This window comes from Lipotes vexillifer, unplaced genomic scaffold (assembly GCF_000442215.2).
Source record: "Lipotes vexillifer unplaced genomic scaffold, Lipotes_vexillifer_v1.1 scaffold384, whole genome shotgun sequence".
NCBI classification, from domain to species: Eukaryota; Metazoa; Chordata; class Mammalia; order Artiodactyla; family Lipotidae; genus Lipotes; species Lipotes vexillifer.
In genome coordinates, this window is record NW_006793498.1 from 1758200 (window position 1) to 1776612 (window position 18413).

The 18413-nt window shown below is 34.4% G+C and overlaps 1 protein-coding gene across 2 annotated transcripts in view; it reads right to left on the minus strand.

Moving 5' to 3' along the window:
- RB1 (RB transcriptional corepressor 1) overlaps positions 1 to 18413 on the minus strand; it is a 134239-nt gene that overhangs the window by 50978 nt on the left and 64848 nt on the right. For both annotated transcript variants that reach the window (XM_007466438.1, XM_007466437.1), the window contains 5 exons: positions 16355 to 16471; positions 15004 to 15060; positions 14888 to 14919; positions 14732 to 14808; positions 13505 to 13701 (listed from right to left, as the gene is read on the minus strand). In XM_007466438.1, coding sequence (XP_007466500.1) covers positions 13505 to 13701; positions 14732 to 14808; positions 14888 to 14919; positions 15004 to 15060; positions 16355 to 16471 — 480 coding nt within the window. The remainder of the gene's footprint in view (positions 1 to 13504; positions 13702 to 14731; positions 14809 to 14887; positions 14920 to 15003; positions 15061 to 16354; positions 16472 to 18413) is intronic.

Sequence of the window (18413 nt, forward strand, 5' to 3'; positions counted from 1 at the left end):
GGACACGGGCCTCTCACTGTTGTGGCCTCTCCCGTTGTGGAGCACAGGCTCCGGACGCGCAGGCTCAGCGGCCATGGCTCACGGGCCCAGCCGCTCCGCGGCATGTGGGATCTTCCCAGACCGGGGCACAAACCCACGTCCCCTGCATCGGCAGGCGGACTCGCAACCACTGAGCCACCAGGGAAGCCCTGCAATCTGTCTTTTAACAAGCCCTCCAGCCTTCTGATACATGCAGAAGTTTGAGAGCCAGTGGCAGACAGCACTTTAGAAAAACTCTCCTGATTACTGCTACACTCTCTGTACCTTCTATTATTACTTTGAACTTAGAAGCTAAGAATCCCACTTCCACTGTGGGAGTCTTCACCTACTGTATTCAGTAGTTTTCTCTACTTCGTTGTATCCATCAAACAGACACCTCTTTTACTTTTTATCCTCAAATCTGAATTAACCCCTAAACTTCCCACTTCATAGTCTTGGTACTGCTGAAATTCACTGCCATGTGTTTTTTTTTCCTTTTCTGTCACTTCTGTAGGGTTTTGGGGGAGAAAGGTGGTAAAAATGTGTGGTCATTTTGCTATTTTAAACCAGAGGTAGTCTTGTTTTTAAAAGCAATTACACAGTCTTAGTTACACAAGAAAAAGTTATACTACTTAAACCCTTTCATTGTTGCTAATAAATAACATGCAAAGGGCTTTTTCATCAAAACAAAACAAATCCTCACATTATGAATGATATAATCTTCAATTTAATTTTCTTTAAAAAATGATAATTTTCCAACTGTTTAATCAATTACTAATTGTTAGCTCATATTTTAATAGGGCATAAAAATCTATGAATCATTTTATTATAATTCTTTATTTTAAAATAAAGAAATGTATTTAATTACATGAGTTTATAATATTTACACTGGACTAAAATTTAGGCTTTTCAGAAAAAAGGATTTTATGTATAGTATTTGATGAAAACAGAAGCAGCCATTTATTTAAATAAAAATGAATAGTACTTAAAACATAGAACTAAAAAAATTACACCTTTTGGTTTATATGTCACATATGTAATTTTTGCTGATGGCCAAAATAACTGGTTTCAAAATTGTTGTGGAAAAATTGCTATACTTTGTGTTGTGGTTTCATGAGACTTCTTTAGACTGAAACACACATAATATAATCTTAGCTACTTAAGAGAAGGAAAAAGTATGGACATGTGCTAAAAAATAAAAAAGGCCATGTATAAATAGTTTGTCTACAAGAGATTACAGAGTTGTTCCTAGAGAAATAATTTAAAAGATCAGGGATAACATTTTTGCATTATTATGGTAATTTTTACCCATCTCCATCTACTCAGGCTATTCATTCTTCATTTGAAACTGAACTGTGAAAAGGTTTATGTTCAGACAACCCTGTTAGAATACGTGAGTTAGGTCCTGGTCTAAAAGTACACAGTATTAAAAGTGTCCAGCATGCCTATTACAAAGATAATGCAAAAGCTTATATTTTCAAGAACAAGTTTATATTTTCAGGAGTTCAGTACTGGATTAGGGAATCCTATGTTCATTTTTGTTTATTACTCATGTATTAGTAAAAGATAAGTCATTTTGCTTTACCTCTCTCAGTTTAATGTTTAAGAGAAAAAAATCAAAACGGTAAAACTTAAGTTATAAAAACTACCATTACTAATCTGTAAATAAAACTTTTAGACTATTAAATTATCTTAAAACATGGAAAGGGTAAGTATAATGACCAGATAGTAATAAAAATAATACTTTTTATTACTTTATTAATGAGGATAAAAATGACCAGATATTAAATTCTAAAAAGGAAATGAAACAAAAGATAGCAAGATAGACTTACGTTAGTCTCTGAGAATTCTTAGAGTATAATCAAAACTAAAAGACAAATGTTAGCCTTTGAGAATTCTTCAAGAGTATAATCAAAATCTAAGAGAAATTATCTGTTATAATTTAATGGAGGCAAGAAACAATGAAACTGAGCAAGAACAATAAAAAGTTTTTTTTGAAAGAGACACAAATACAGCTGTTTCCTATTGTAAGCTTTTTAAAATCATGTTCTAAATCTAGCAAGTACAGGAAGACACCAAAAATACTTTTGATATTTGGGTATTTCTGACAATAACAGAAAATACTAAGAACCAATATGTAAATTAATAAAACCACAAATGCAAAGGTCACTCACATGCATTTTAAAACAGACTAGGTTATGACAGTTTAATTTTAAAAACATGACCTAAACATCTGGAAAAGATAAATGCCAAAAAGTTGGATCTATTTTATAATTAAAGGTAACTGAACTTAGATGGTTTAAGAACAATTGCCCTACAGTGGTTCTAAAATTTTACTAAACTCACCATTAATAACAGCCTCTGATTTGGCTGGAGGAATTCAGAAAATACATTAAATATAATTGAGATCTCATAAGATACTTCTACTTTTTGTTTCTTGCACATCTAGATTCCAGAGTCCTTCCTCACTATTACAGTCAGGATATGATACGATACAAGTTTAGAGACTGAAAATTCTCAGACTATATTCAGGTAATTTTCTAACATCATGACCTTGTAGAAGATACTCTCTGACCAAGAGTACAAGCGCTTCCATTTCCACAGGTTAAGTACAGAGGATATTTCCAAGCTATTCTTCTACAACTGCTACAATCTCCCTTCTTGTCTGTACTTGAATAATGAACACTGCCCTCAGGGTAATTACTGACATGATTCATAACTAAAAGCACCATAACAAATTCCAACTGCAGTATAACAGAGAACACTGCCCACATTTAACAATGCTGGAATTCAGTTACACCTCTTTCTCCCTGAACTTATTCCATTTTGCGAAGGCAGTGAGGGAGGGGGAGGTGCCTCGGGAGAAGAGAAGAGTTCTACATATTTGTAGTAAGCCGGGATAAACAGATCCAATACTGTTTAACCGTGTTCTCTGTTCTTAGGACATCACTGTATAGTAAAGACAATGAACTGAAGGAAACTAACAATTAATTGTGATGTTTCTAAAATGTACCATTCTCATAAATGTCCATTTATTCCTCACAACAACTCTGATAAGTATTATCATGCCCATTTTACAGATGAGAAAATCTGAGATACAGAGGTATAACTTGCTCAGAATCACACCAAAGCAAGTTACCTGGCATCTTTGAATGAACCTCAGCTTTTCCTATCTGTAAAACAGGAACAGCAATGTTTACCTTCTGTGAAGATTAAATGAGATGTGGTGACACCAAAGCCCAGGCTCCTTCTGCTACCGCACAGTGACACAAACACAGATAAAACATGAATAAAGAAACTAATCACGATAGTGCATATACCCAGCAGTAAACTAATACACACTGTGAGGCAGCATAGGGGTTACGAGCACAGTCTCTGGAACCAGATGGTCTGAGTTAAAATTCTAGCTCTGCTATCAACTTAGTTTTGTGGGTAAGGGAAACAGTCTCAATTTCTCTGTACCTCAGTTTTTTCATCTATGAAGTGGTGATCTCCTTCACAGAGTTGTGCAAAATAAATGAGTTAACACATTTCAGCACTTTTAATAGTGCCTGTATCAGCATACATGCAAAAATGTTACCTATTATGACTTCTACACTGAAATGTAATATGCATAAGTGAGGGTCATTTTGATGCAGCTCCGTATGATGATCAGGAAAAGATTCCAAAGACATAAGCTAGTGATGAGCTTTTTACAAGCACTGCTTTCTAAAGCAAGTTTCTATGAGCTACCTAAGAGACATTTCTGAGTTTGAGATTTTTTTTTTTATATCCCTGAATTTCTTTAGTCCCTTGTGCCAATTCATGAACAAGGAGAATGTATAGTATGGACAATGGGGGAGGGGGAAGGGAGACATGAACAGACAAGTCTTGAATACTTCACTGTGTCCTCCACAGTGAACTCTAGCAATTTCTCATGTGTGTCAGAGTGTTCTAAAGAAAAAAGGAGACAAGTACATAGAGAAAAGAATAGACTGAGTGGTCAAGCACAGGGTTCAAGACAAGATGGCACTTGAGCAAAGGTTTAGATATGGAGAAAATTTTATGCTTAAAACCATAAACAGATCTGGATCAAGAACTCACGCTCACGTAAACATTCAGTACAGGAGAAGACATGCAATAATTTATAACAGTTATTATCTATCTCAGTTTCTCTGGGTTTCCTGTTCGTTGTTTTTTAACATATGAAGAAGAACATAAAAAACCATTTAATGCCTCATTGATTCTTCACTGGCTTAATCATGAAGGAGGAAGAGAGTTATTTTATTAAATTGAGCTTAGAGTCTTAGAGCTTTATAAAGCAACCATCTATTCACATTTTAGTGGATAATTATTCGTATGAACCAAGTAAATTACTATCCTTATTTCTGTACTTTTTCTGCATATCTATATTTTTTAATTTCTCTCTAGACCACTGGAGAACACAAGGTCACTATTAAAAATTTTATTTCTAAGATATTGCCTTCCTTTATTTTCCCTTCTTGGGCTTTACATTTTTTCATTCTTATAGAAGACTTTTTAGGCATACCTGGAATCTTTCATTAAAAACTCAGAAAAAACTCAGCTTTAACATTTCAGTGTATGAAAAGAGACCTGGTTTTCCATTTTACCTCATTCTCACCCTTCCCTTCAATCTCCTTGAGGGTTGATCCAAACATCTAATTTTATCAACCCTAAACTATCATGGATTCTAAAAATACTTATATTATTATATTAAAATCTCATTCTAAGAGTTACCTAAATGAAACATATAGACACAGCAGTAACTCCTTTTAAAATATAGTTTGCTCTTTTTGTAAGGTCTTCTAATCTTTTCTTCCTGAGGAATCCAGCAGATCAACAGTGAGTGTGCACTACACAAAGGAGCTGGTCAACAAAGGGTAGTACCTTCCCCTCTTCCTATTACTGACTAGCTCTAGGGCAAAACACTCACCTTGTTACTCAAGATAAAAAATGTATATATTTTCACTTAGAATAAAATTTTATACTGTCTCATATGCTTGACTACATGTTATAGTGGTAATAAAAAGTGTGAATGAATAAACAGAAAAAACGTGGTACAATGAGAGGGGCACTTTACTAGACCAATGTGGAATTTGGAATCAAACCAATCTGGGTTCAAATGCCAAGTGTGTGATCTTAGACAAATTGCTTAACCTTCCTGAGCCTGTTTCCACTTCTGTAAAATGAAAATAGTATTAGTGACATCACAGATTATTATGAGAATTAAATTAGACAAATACTTTTGGTGCACAGCACATTGCAACCGATCAAGGAGTATTAGCTGCCTTCCATCCCTTATTGCTAATTAGCTGTCAGGTGGGACACAAATATTCTGTGTTTCTCTTTCCTCATACAGGAAATTAGATTCATGGCTACACCTACCTTGCGGATTTACTGTAAAGAACCAACAGAGTATTTCATTTTAAAGCCCAGTAATGTAAGGTCATCTACAATCTGGCTCTTCTAAAGAGTGGCCCATGGGCTAGCAACGTCAGAACCATCTGGGGGCCTGTGAGAAATGCTGAATTGCAAGCCCCGCCCTAGAACCACTTGATAAGAAAGTATATTTTAATAAGATCTCCATGGATATTAAAGTTTGAAAACTACTACTAAGAAAATAACCCTCAGCCTGGAAGTAAGAAAAGGACTTTATCAATATCATTGTGCCAAAAATCCAAAAGGACAAAGGGCATTGACAATAGTGCATATTGATTTAATTAGCTTAGGAGAGCAAGTTACAGGCAACAGGCATCATGGTCTGGTAGAACTTGAAATAGTGAGAAATACAGAATAATTCACTAGGAAAGGGAGGGGAAAGGCAGAAAAAACTAAAACACTAGGTAAAGAGCACAATAGTTTCCATAGGCAAATGAGGAGCCTAGTCCATGAATAATATATTAATGTTTATAATGATGTCCCTGGCTCAAAAAGAAAAAGTAAAATTACTTTAAATACGCTCTTTCAAAGACGAAAGCATGTATTCTATTTCAAGATTATTTCCCTCAAAAAAGTTGTGTGTGTCTAAACACACACACACACACATACACATACATTTTACTTTCAACTAGCACATAAAATTATCTGGTACATTCATTTTTGTATAATATCTCATTTATCAAGAGAGTTAGCTCTCCACTTTTCACAAGGCTAAAAACTCTAACTTTTAAGACTAAATTACTAGTCTTAAATCAGTACTCATCTACCATTGCCAATGCTGGGCCATAATTCTCCCCCAATGTACCTCATGCTAGGCTTTCCTACTTGTGTCCACATTTCCACACCTGTTGTTAAGTCTTTTCCCATCCACATATGATTGATCACTTCCTCCTTTGACCCTCATGGTTTATCTTCTTTCACAGTATATTACAGTGAATTACTTTTCTACTAAGTTCTAAGCCTCTTTAAGGATAGGGGCTATCTTCCATGTCCTTGGATACCTCACAGGAAAAAGTATAATTCCTTTAAAATATCTGATGTACAAATATCAGGTATGGCCCAAAGAGAATTGAGAAAAACGGAGCTAAAGGAGAATACGGAAATGAGACCTCTGTGTTACTTTTTGAAAAATGTTTCTTCAAAATGTTATAAATTGTGAAGTAATCTAAAAGAATATGGATCCACCTTCAGTAGTGGCAAATAATTCTCAACACTTAAACAGTTTTGTAGACTTATAAAATATTTGAGCTAGAAATATTCAAATCTTTTGGTCTGTCTCAATTTACAAAGCAAGAAACTAAGACAAAGACATTAACTTGTACATGAAAGAGCTAGGCCCTAATGCCAGGTCTTCTGATTCCACGTCCCACACTAGGCCATACTCACTCTCACCAGATAAATGTGGTTTGCTAAAGAGATGAAAGAACTCTCTGCACACAGTAAGTGTCTGAGGAATAGTGGAAGGCTAGCAAGGTAAGGCAGGGCCAGATTATCACAACCAGAGTAAAGAGGCGACATTTTTCTACATGGGAATGCAGAGCTACTGTAGGTTCCTGAACAGGAGTATGGCACGAATAAGCATTTAGGAATATTAACTTAGCACCAAAGTATAAAATAGAGGATAGTGCCTAAGCTGGGAGACCAAGCAGGAGTCTATAATAATATGTTAAATGTAACAACGTGATGATCTGATCTAGGGAAATGTAAATGAAAACAGATCTTTAACATAATAATGAAATAAATATAAAGGACATGGTAAAGTTTTTTGGGTTTTGGTTTCTGTTTTTTTAATTACAAGACTATATCTAACTATAGAGAAAAAGAAGGAAAAAATGCTCAGTATTCAAGCCTGGATGACTTGAAAAGTAATATAAAAATATAGATATTGGGAAGCAAAGTTGTATTTAGAAGAAAATAAAATAATTTCAGTTTTGAAAGGCAAAGTCAAATCTCCTAAATCACTTGAGAAGCTACTAGTTAGTTATGGGAATTAAGGGCAAGAAATTAGGAACATGTTGGGTCAGAGTGAAAGGTTAAAGCCTTAGTGATATTTTCAGAAAGAATCAGACTTTTTAAAAATAAATGTTTTCTCTTGCTGGCAAAAAGATAAATATATGGTTTTTTAAAAAAAAAATAACGCATGAGGAGCTCATTTTTCATTATAGTAGCATGGCTGCTATATAAATATAGTATATGGTATCATATTACTTCACCATCCTTACCCATATTTTTAAAAAGTGTTAAATATGGCTTAATCATTATCTTACATTTCATTCACCTTCCTGAGACATAGTTCTCAGTAAAATATAACTTTTGAAAAAAATAATGTCTAATGGTAAATACTAAAACCATTGTGCAAAAGTGCACCAGAGGTTAATGATCTACCATCCAAATATACAACAGATATCCTTTCTGGCTTTTTCAGAGCCACAGGCTTTTCTCCCTTTTGTGTTCATTTCCTGTCAATTCTGACATTTCAAAGAATACCAAAGAAGCTTAAAAATTTGTATACAAGTTTGTCATCAAATCAGGACTCTAAAAATACAAGCTATTCATTACAATTGTACTGACATGTGAAACTGGTCTTCATTTAAATTTTGGAAAAATAATAAAATGGAAACAGTTTTAATCTTTTCTTTTGTAAAAGTGCTCTGGCCAAACATTTGTGCAACTGAATGAAGAAACCTGCTAATGTTTAGTGACTACAGAAAAAACAGTATGGCAAAATCCAATTTAATGAATCAGCTATATTTGACAACATTTAAAGGAGGCTCAGTTTTCTTGTGACTTATTAAAATTAAATACAACAGTTAATTACTAGTACTTCTATGCTCTCCATATAGTAAGTACCACTCTGAAACAATATTATTCAGAAGATATGATGCATTTAATACAGGAAAACAGAAATGATACCCTAAATGTTCTTTAAGTATACATATTTAAAAATACTTTATCAATCACTAAATACTATACATAACTCTTTCTTTCGGCTGTGATGAAGGAACAGAGACCAGATTTGTCTCAACTACAAAACTGAACAACATAAATGAAATAATAGTTTTCAGACAACGAACAACAAACAGTATAGGACAGTAATCTCTGAGAGAAAGAAAGCAAATGGTAAGCCCCACCTTTGCCTGGAGACAGTTCCCAGGCTACAACACAGGGAGGAGAAACTGAAATAGATCCCAGTGGTCTGCCTGGTTGGAGAAAACAGAGTTGAGAATTCAAGAAAGCTAAGGCAGCTAATATTAGCAGGACAGAATAGCAGAGCAGAGAGTTACACAGAAAGGAGAGAGCTGCAAAGACAGAGCTCCAGGAGTCTGCAGAGGGTTACTCTCAAGTTTTCACCCTAGTACTGATCAGTGCAGGAAAACTACCCAAAGCCAGAAAAAGAACCATTCCAGGAGCTGACATAGGGCCCAGAAGAGTTTTGATTTCCACCAGCCAGGGTGGAAAAACCTTGTAATATATGTGACATCAGGTAGAGTACTCAGAAGGGGACTGCCTCAACAGTGGGGAAAAATTAGCCATAGATTAAAGACTGCCCTGGCTTTGTCTATAAACAACAACAAAAGTCTTTAAAGGATCAAACTGTTTCCAAGTAACTAAACTGAGTCCCAAAACACAGCTCGAGAATAGTGAAAGGAATATAAAAATATCCAGGACCCAGTAAGGTAAAATTTACAATGTCTGGCATCCAAAAGAAGTCATCAAGCAGGCAAAAACAAACAAACAAACAAAAAACAGAAAACCATGACCCTTAAAAGGAGAAGTATCAGTTAACAGAAACAGTCCTAAAAAGACATAGATGTTAGAATTAGTAAACGGGAACTTTAAAACAATTATTATAACTATATTCCATATGTTTAAGAAAGTAAAGGAAAGCACAAATATGTTAAAGAGAGATATGGAAGATTTAGAAAAGGATTCAAGTCAAACTTCTAGAGATGAAAAACAGAATATCTAAGATTAAAAATATAGTAGATGGAATAGCAAATTAGACATTTTAGCAGAAAAAATTAATGAACTTGAAGACATAGCTATAGAAACTATTTCAAACGAAACAGAAACAAAAATATCTGGAACCAAAAAAAACAAAAACAAAAAACAGAGCATCATGATGTGAACTGTGGGACAACTTCAAGTGACCTAATACATGTGTGACTGGAATCCCTGAGGGAAGGGGTGGGAGGAGTCAACAAAAACATTTTAAGAAAATAATGGCCCCAAATGTCCAGATTTGATGAAACCTATAAGCTCACCTTTCGAAGCAGAACTCCAAACAAGAGAAACATGAAGAAAATTAAACCAAGGCACACTGTAATCAAATTGCCTAAAACCAGTGATAAAGAGCTGCTGTGTAAGAAGCACAAGTACTCTAAAACCAAAATGCTATAAGATGCATAGTTTCTCACATGAGAAGCCCAGAAGGATGAGATGAGGAGGGAAAAAGAAAGAAAGGAAGGGAGAGGTGAGCACATACCAAGAAGCAGCAAGGTTCCAGACTTGTGAGTTAAGAAGCATCTTGGAAGTGGATCCCGCCTCAGACACCAGCTGATACTACATGGTCAGGGATGAACTGCCCAGTCAAGCTCTTCCCAAATCCCTGACCCACAGAATCATGAGCAAAATAAAATGATTGTTTTAAGCCACTAATGTGTCATCCAGCAATAGATAACATTTCTAATAGCTCTTTTCTGTCAACATTTAATCCTTCCTTTCCCATCTTAAAAACTAATCTTCCCTCCACCTCACATACCTCCAGCTATACGTTTACTTCCCTTCTCAGACAAGACTGATGAAAGCTATCTATAATGTCTCCACTTTATCTCTCACTCACATCTCATCCAAATTCCACTGCAACCTACTCCTGCCCCCACCACTTCTTGTAACAGTCCTCGCTACCTTCACCAGTGGCTTCCTTATTGCTGAAACTAATGAACACTCTTCAGTTCTTACTGACTGCTCCTACAGTATCTGAAACAGCAAGCACTCACTCAGACCTTTCAGAACCCTCTCTTTGAGAGAGCGAGTATGACACCACTTCTGATACCCCTCCTGTCTCTGAGGAGGAATATCAGATGCCTCAATCTCTTTTATAGGCTTCTCTTTTCTGTCTATCCCTTAAATGTTGAAGCTCCTCAGGATTCTATCTTTAATATTACCAGATGCATAGGTCCCCTACAGAAGGTTTTTATTTGAGGAATTAGCATAATGAGATTTGTTCTGCATTTATGAAAAAATTTCTCAGGTGGCTGTGAGAGAAATAGTATTAAGGCAGCAAGAGATGTGGGGAGATCAACAGGAAAAGTCCACAGTCGCCCACAAAAAAGACCATTTAGAGAATAAAGTACCTGGTCTACTTTGGTTTACAAAGATTTTACCAAAAACATCGGATACAGTTTGAATATACTGAAAGTAAAATATCCAAATCTCACCTCATCATCTGCTGGCATTATAAACTACTTAGCAGATTTAAGAGGTCTAAACATCCGGAAGTCATTCAATCTAACGCTTAGGTATGGTTCATTTTTCTTTTGTTTGTTTGTTTTTGTTTTTTTGTTTTTTTGGCGGTACGCGGGCCTCTCACTGCTGCGGCCTCTCCCGTTGCGGAGCACAGGCTCCGGACGCACAGGCTCAGAGGTCATGGCTCATGGGCCCAGCGGCTCCGCGGCATGCGGGATCTTCCCGGACCGGGGCACGAACCCGTGTCCCCTGCATCGGCAGGCGGACCCCCAACCACTGTGCCACCAGGGAAGCCCTAGGTATGGTTCATTTTAAACAACCTCTAATCTTCCAAATTTCCAGAGAACAAGATTTCACTAGGTTTTTCAATAGATTGTTTAGCATTTTACATTCATATATTGCCTGTTAATCTGTCTGGGATCAAAAGAAACAGAAATGTGCTTATTCCTTCTTATAGTTATTCTGTTCTTGGTTTATTATTTCTCAATATTGTGAAGTAAAGATACTGAACCCTTCCCCTATGCAACCATTAAAAATACAATGACGTTCTTTCTTTCATTAAATTATCAACAGGTAAAAGTAATAATATCACTTGATGTTTCCCTAGGTAAACAACACTGAATATGTTCTTATAAATCACTACAGTTTAATGAGAGACTCTTATTATAATACAGAATCAAAAAACCATGAAAGTTTGCTCTGATTCTTGATCTGGATTTTGATATCATGGGTGTGTTCAATTGCTCTGATTCTTGATCTATTGTATATGCTGGTAATGTGGGTATATTTAATTTGTAAAAAATCCTTTGAACTACAACTTGTGATATATACTTTTCTGTATATATGTTATACTTCAATAAAGAAAAAAATCCTAAAGCCTGTGAAAGCTCAAATAGATCTATAGTATGTCTCTTCTCTAAAATGTCAATTATTCTCACAGGAAAAATTCACATATTGTGTTTGTGTAGGATGACTTAACTTCACAGTTACCCACTACCACTCCATTCTTTACAATTAAAACAGTAGTATGTGTTGATTTTTTAAAAATCCAAACATTAAAAATCATCTATAATTTCATCCCCTAGAAATACCATACTTAGAATTTAAATTCAGAGGCTTATTATGACTTCCACATCATCCTATTATTAAAAAATTATACCTTTTTCCAGATTTTGTGCATGTCACTTTTTCTCCAAAAATTCTCAAAAATAAAGGAATATTGTTTTGAATCCTAGAACACCAGTAACTGAACTAAACAGGCTTGAGCACAAGCAGTTGTTAAACCATACATTTCTACTATTTCCTCCACAACTTTCAGAGCTCATATCTTTTCTATATCCTCACAATGTCTATCTCAATGCAAGGTATACAGCAGATGTGTACTGATGGAAATAAAAGTAGTTCTCTAAAAGAAATGAGAACAGTCACTTTCAGATAATACAGTGATGTCTTGATTTCAATTTCTAGGAAGAGAGGGCACAACAGCCTCTGAAAAGTACTCTATCTGCTTGTTTCATTTATTGATCTATTTACTTATTTTTGCTACTTTCATTTAACCCCCGGATTCTGAGTTTTCTCCTAACCACTCCTTTTCTTCTACAGTGGAAGCTCCTGTATAAAGGAGTTACCCAATTCAATCTTAGCAATAGTGTCTTTCTATCAACTTCCCATACTTCTCTCCTTTTCTATCCACTCTGTCTATACAGCAATACAAGAAAAGCACTAAGAAACAAGTTACTCTTAGCCATTACATTTTTAAAATATCAAAAAAGTAAAACCTGGTTTACATGTACAGATTAGGATTCTAATATAACTAAAGTCTTAATTTTTCTATTACCATTTCTATATACTGATAAAAATGAAAAGATATATGCTTAGCATGCAACAATTTCAGAAGAAACCAACTCTATATTAATCTACAAACCTGATGCTTAACAAAGTATTACTCAACTATGAAGATTTAAAGAGCATAACAGAAGAACTTCATATAAATATTTTACTATTACTACATAGGAAATGTCACTTTTACTAAAATAAAGCCTTATCAATAGGTTATATGCTATAAATAGACTACCTAGAGAATATGCTTTGTGCCCTTATAATGCTATAAACAATAACTATAATTGTGTAGATTTTTGGATTACCTTTAACAATGGGACAAAAAAAATCAGATTAGATTGAACTAAAAATCTGTATTTTTAAATCATCTCAATAGCATAATCTCAATTTTTTTCATCATTTTGTTGAAATTTTAAGAGCAGACATTTTAAATTTTCATACATGACACCTCTATTTTAAATAAAGTTCCCAAATACTCTAAAGAATTCTGCTTTGTTTTGAAGTGCCAAGCTTTAAGAAAAGCTATTCATAAATAAATCCTTGTATCAGACAGTCTGGGGAGCTCAAAGAAACTCCAATCTAATATTCCACTTGCTTCTTGGGCTATACACTGAAACTACATTATTTATTAAATTTCATATTTGTTCTTGAGGTAAATGTTAACAAATACCTCTCACTAACAGATAACTGTTATCCGTATGCATATGAGTATCTTTAACTATTTTAGCTAGTTACTTACTGAGAGCCATGCAAGGGATTCCATGATTCGATGTTCACATCGTTCTAAATGTTTAATCATTTCTCTGGTCAAGTTGGCTTCTGCTTTGATAAAACTTTCAATCACTTTGTAAAAATCAAAAGCTTTTAAATTAAGTACATTCAGAATCCAAGGGAAGGACAAATCTGTTCCAGTATCCAGATTCTGAGATGTACTTCCTAAAAATGAAAGAAAAACGTAACTTAGGTATGAAATGTTAAGCCTTGAATGACATATTTTTCGGTTTGAAGGTTTTATCAAACAAAAAATTAAAACACAGTAGAAAGCCTAAACAAAAATTTTTATTTAGAACAGAATTTTTTATTCTGGGGCCCACAGACTCCTAGGAAATAGGCTTCCAAAGTTTGAGTATATGTGCATATATATATATGTCTTTCCTGGATAGAAGGCTCACAGCTTATATCAAATTTTCAAAGGTTTAAACACCCTAAACTTGTATCCGGGACACGTTTAACATCTAACCAGCAATGCATTAGCATATCCATTTTAACTGTCTCATTAATCCTCGATTAAGAGAGGAAGTGATTCTTTAAGATTTTGACAATTTGATTGGTTAGAAAATATCTGTTTTAATTATGCATTTCTTGGTTATAAATGAGGATTCACAGTTGTCCATATTTGTTTACTAATTTAAGTTTCTCTTTTATTATACATTTGTATCCTTAGATAAATTTTCTTCTGTTGTTTTTTGCAAACAAAACTTTTTTTTGACATTTGCAACATTATTTGCAAAATAATACGTGTTTAAAATTATATTTTAAAAAAACACTATTGGTGGCCTCTGTTCTGTTTAGCTGGTGGATTCTAGCTCCAACCTTTGGTCTCATAACCACAGAATATATATGTAGCTGCTCAGTAGTACTCCTCAGGCATTTTACAGTCTCATAAGTCTTTGAAGCGGTTTCAATAGGAGCATTTCCTGGATTCAGGATAGTCCAGAATAGGAGTCTAGTGACACTATTCCCAAGATGACATGAAATAATTCAGGTTAATAAACCACTTTATGGTGACCACATTACGGTGACCAATTACATTCTTCAGTGTATACTGATCTAAAATATGCATTTCTTCTCCTTAACTCCTTAACTTCTCCATTCTCCCCACCACAAAAATCCATACCACACATTAGGTAAGTTTTTTTTAACTTTAAATTGAACTAAAATGTTTATTTACTAAAATTTAACTTACTGCTATATGTAGCCATTACAACCTCAAGAGCGCAAGCCAACAAAGACGTATGAAAGATGTTGTCATTCAGGAGTTTGCTAAAGGAAAAAAAAGAATGATTTTGTAACATTTACTTTTAAAAAAAGAAGAAATTGTTTTACTAAAACAAAAATTTACCTAAAATTTTGAATGGATAATCGTTCTTCTTCCTAAAACAGATTAAAAAAAAATTAATTGAAGCCTTCTTTGTGTCAGCATTAAATTTTTTTTCTATTATGTTCTTTTTAACTTACTGATTTAAGCATGGATTCCATTACTCGGTAATACAATCGGACTCCAAGTTTGTATCGCTACAAAGAAAGAAAAAAAATTAGATCCCACTATTTTAGAAAACCATAACAATTACTAATTTTTTAAAAGTTTTCTCTTGAGACACATTCCTGACCCTTCTTAGGAATATGGCTACCAAGAGATCACAAAAGCTTGCTTGTCTAAAACTCAAGATTTAAATATAAAATGATGGTTTTAACATTCCTGATAAATTTTCAAGAGGAGGGGTCCAGTAGTTGGTTTTCTATCATTCCACTTCAGTCTACATCATTCAACAGATATATGTGTACTAAGAATATATTACGTACCTGGTACTATTTTAACCATTTTACATATTAATGTAATACTTCTTGTGACCTAGAACACGTATTTTCAAGATAGCTCTCCAGGATTAAGATAATAGTCTCTTTCCATAAAACTGGTCAAAGGCAAAAATCAGACCTACCTGATCTTATAAGCAAAAAGTTATCAAACAACTAGTTTTCATTAGTCCAAAGAACAGTTAAATTTTAGATAAACACACACACACACACACACACACACACACACACACACACACACACACACACACAAAAATCCTTCATTCCAAATTATGAGTACAAATTTCATATATAAGCAAAAACAACTTTTAAATATAATGGTTTAAAACACAGATGGAATCAAAATATAACCTCACTACACCGAAATAAATGTGTATAGTAGATTACAGTTTTCAAATATATTTTATATATTACCTCATTAATGCCACAGAGAAAAGCAGAGCAAATATAGAAACCTGAATCTCAGAGAAGTTAGATGACAGCTCATATATGATAGAACCAGATATAAACCCAGGGCTCTGATCCAGAGCCCACTGGCTTACCAAATATTAGTTTTAGATTTTCTGAAATAATAATAGCAATAGTAAAAACAACATCATTTAATAATATCACTGATAAATGGCATGTATAATATGATTCCATTTGTATAAGTATATGCATACATGAATATTCATATACGTAAAAGTTAAAGAATATACACCAAAAACTTAATGTTAGCAAGATTTTGATTTTTTTCTTACTGTATTTTTAAAATTTTCTACAATTCTTCTAAAATTTTCTGCATGTTTACTTTTGGTTTCTGCAATGGAGTGAGGGGAGCTATCCCATAAAGCTTTCCATAAACAGCAGCATACACAAGCAGCTGGGATATGGTATCTGCCAATATTTTATACTATTGGACAGACACTATTACAGCATTTATACAATTGGGACGGATGTTGCATTTGAAATTATTTACTATATAGTGGCACTAATCAAAATGAACTCAAGTTACCTGTGATCCAATTTCCATACATCCCTGTCCCACAGCTTTAGCAAATTTCTCTTTAAAGATGTACCCAATATCCTTCACTCTTTTCAGGATACTTTCCTTTGGATTCACTGTGCAATTCTTTAAGAAGGAAAAACATGAATTAACATTGAGGATACTGTTTAATCAGAGAATTAACATTCTCTGTTCTATACTACATGACTTATCACTCTCAATTGTTTATACTGTGGAAACACTTCCACAGTAAACTAGGTAAATACAACTACTGAAAATATGAGGAACATAAAGGATTCCATTCTGGGATAATAGTGATCAAAAAATACCAGAGTACAACTAAAAAACTCTATTATCTAAATTTTCTGCTGGCAAGTTAGGGAAGAACAGATTTGTTAGCCCTTTCCATTATCCATCAAGAACAGCCTGACAGATATTACAATTGATACCACAGGAATACAAATGATCATAAGAGACTACTATGAACAATTGAATGCCAACAAACTGGACAACCTTGAACAAATGGATAAATTCCTAGAAACATACAACCTTCTAAGGTTGAATCATAAGGAACAGAAAATCTGGAAAGACTAATTACTAGTAAGAAGAATGAATAGGTAATCAAAAACCTCCCAATAAACAGAAGTCCAGGACCAGATGGTTTCACTGGTGAATTCTATCAAACATTCAAAGAAAAATTACTACCAATCCTTCTCCAACTATTGCAAAAAAAACAGAAGATGAGGAAACACTCCCAAACTCATTTTATGAGGCCAGCATTGTCTTGATACCAAAACAAGGACACCACAAGGAAAGTAAATTATAGGCCAATATCCCTCCTGAATACAAATGCAAAAATCCTTAACAAAATATCAGCAAACCAAATTCAAGAATACATTAATATTCTTGAAAGGATCTTATACCATGATCAAGTGGGATTTATCCGAGTGATGGTTCCATATCTGCAAATCAATCAATGATATGCCATATTAACAAAAGATTAAAATTATGTGATCATCTCAATAGATGCAGAAAAAGCATTTGACAAAATTCAACATCGATTTATGATAAAAACTCTTAACAAAGTGAGTATGGAGGAAATGTACCTCAACACAATAAAGGCCATACATGACAAGCCCACAGCTAACATCATACTCAACAGTGAAAAGCTGAAAGCTTTTCCTCTAAGGTCAAGAACAACACAAGGATGCCCACTCTTGCCACTTTTATTCCACATAGTATTGGAAGTCTTAGACCTCTTAGGCAAGAAAAAGAAATAAAAGGCATCCAAATTGGAAAGTAGGTAAAACTGTCATTATTTTCAGATGACATGATATTATATACAGAAAACCTTAAAGACTCCACAAAAAAACTGTTAGAACTAATAAAAAAAAATCAGTAAAGTTGCAGGATACAAAATCAACATACAGAAATCAGTTGTATTTCTATACACTAATAACACACTATCAGAAAGACAAATTAAGAAAAGAAGCACATGTACAGTTGTATCCAGAATAAATTTAACCAAGAAGGTGAAAGATCTGTACAATGAAAACTTAAGACCCTAATGAAAGAAACGTTAAAAGATACACATAAATGCAAAGCTACTGCATGCTCATGGAGTGCAAGAATTAATATTGTTAAAATGCCCATACTACCCAAAGCAATATACACATTCAATAAACTTCTTGTCAAAATTCCAAGGTATTTACACAGAAATAGAACAAACAATTCAAAACTGTGTGCAGAACCACAAAAGACCCCAAATAGCCAAAGCAATCCTGAGAAAGAAGAACAAAGCTGGAGGCATCGAACTATATTATAAAGCTACAGTAATAAAACAGTTTGTTATTGATATAAAAACAGAGATCAGGGCTTCCCTGGTGGCACAGTGGTTGAGAGTCCGCCTGCCGATGCAGGGGACGTGGGTTCGTGCCCCAGTCCGGGAAGATCCCACATGCCACGGAGTGGCTGGGCCCATGAGCCATGGCCGCTGAGCCTGTGTGTCTGGAGCCTGTGCTCCGCAAGGGGAGAGGCCACAACAGTGAGAGGCCCGTGTACCGCAAAA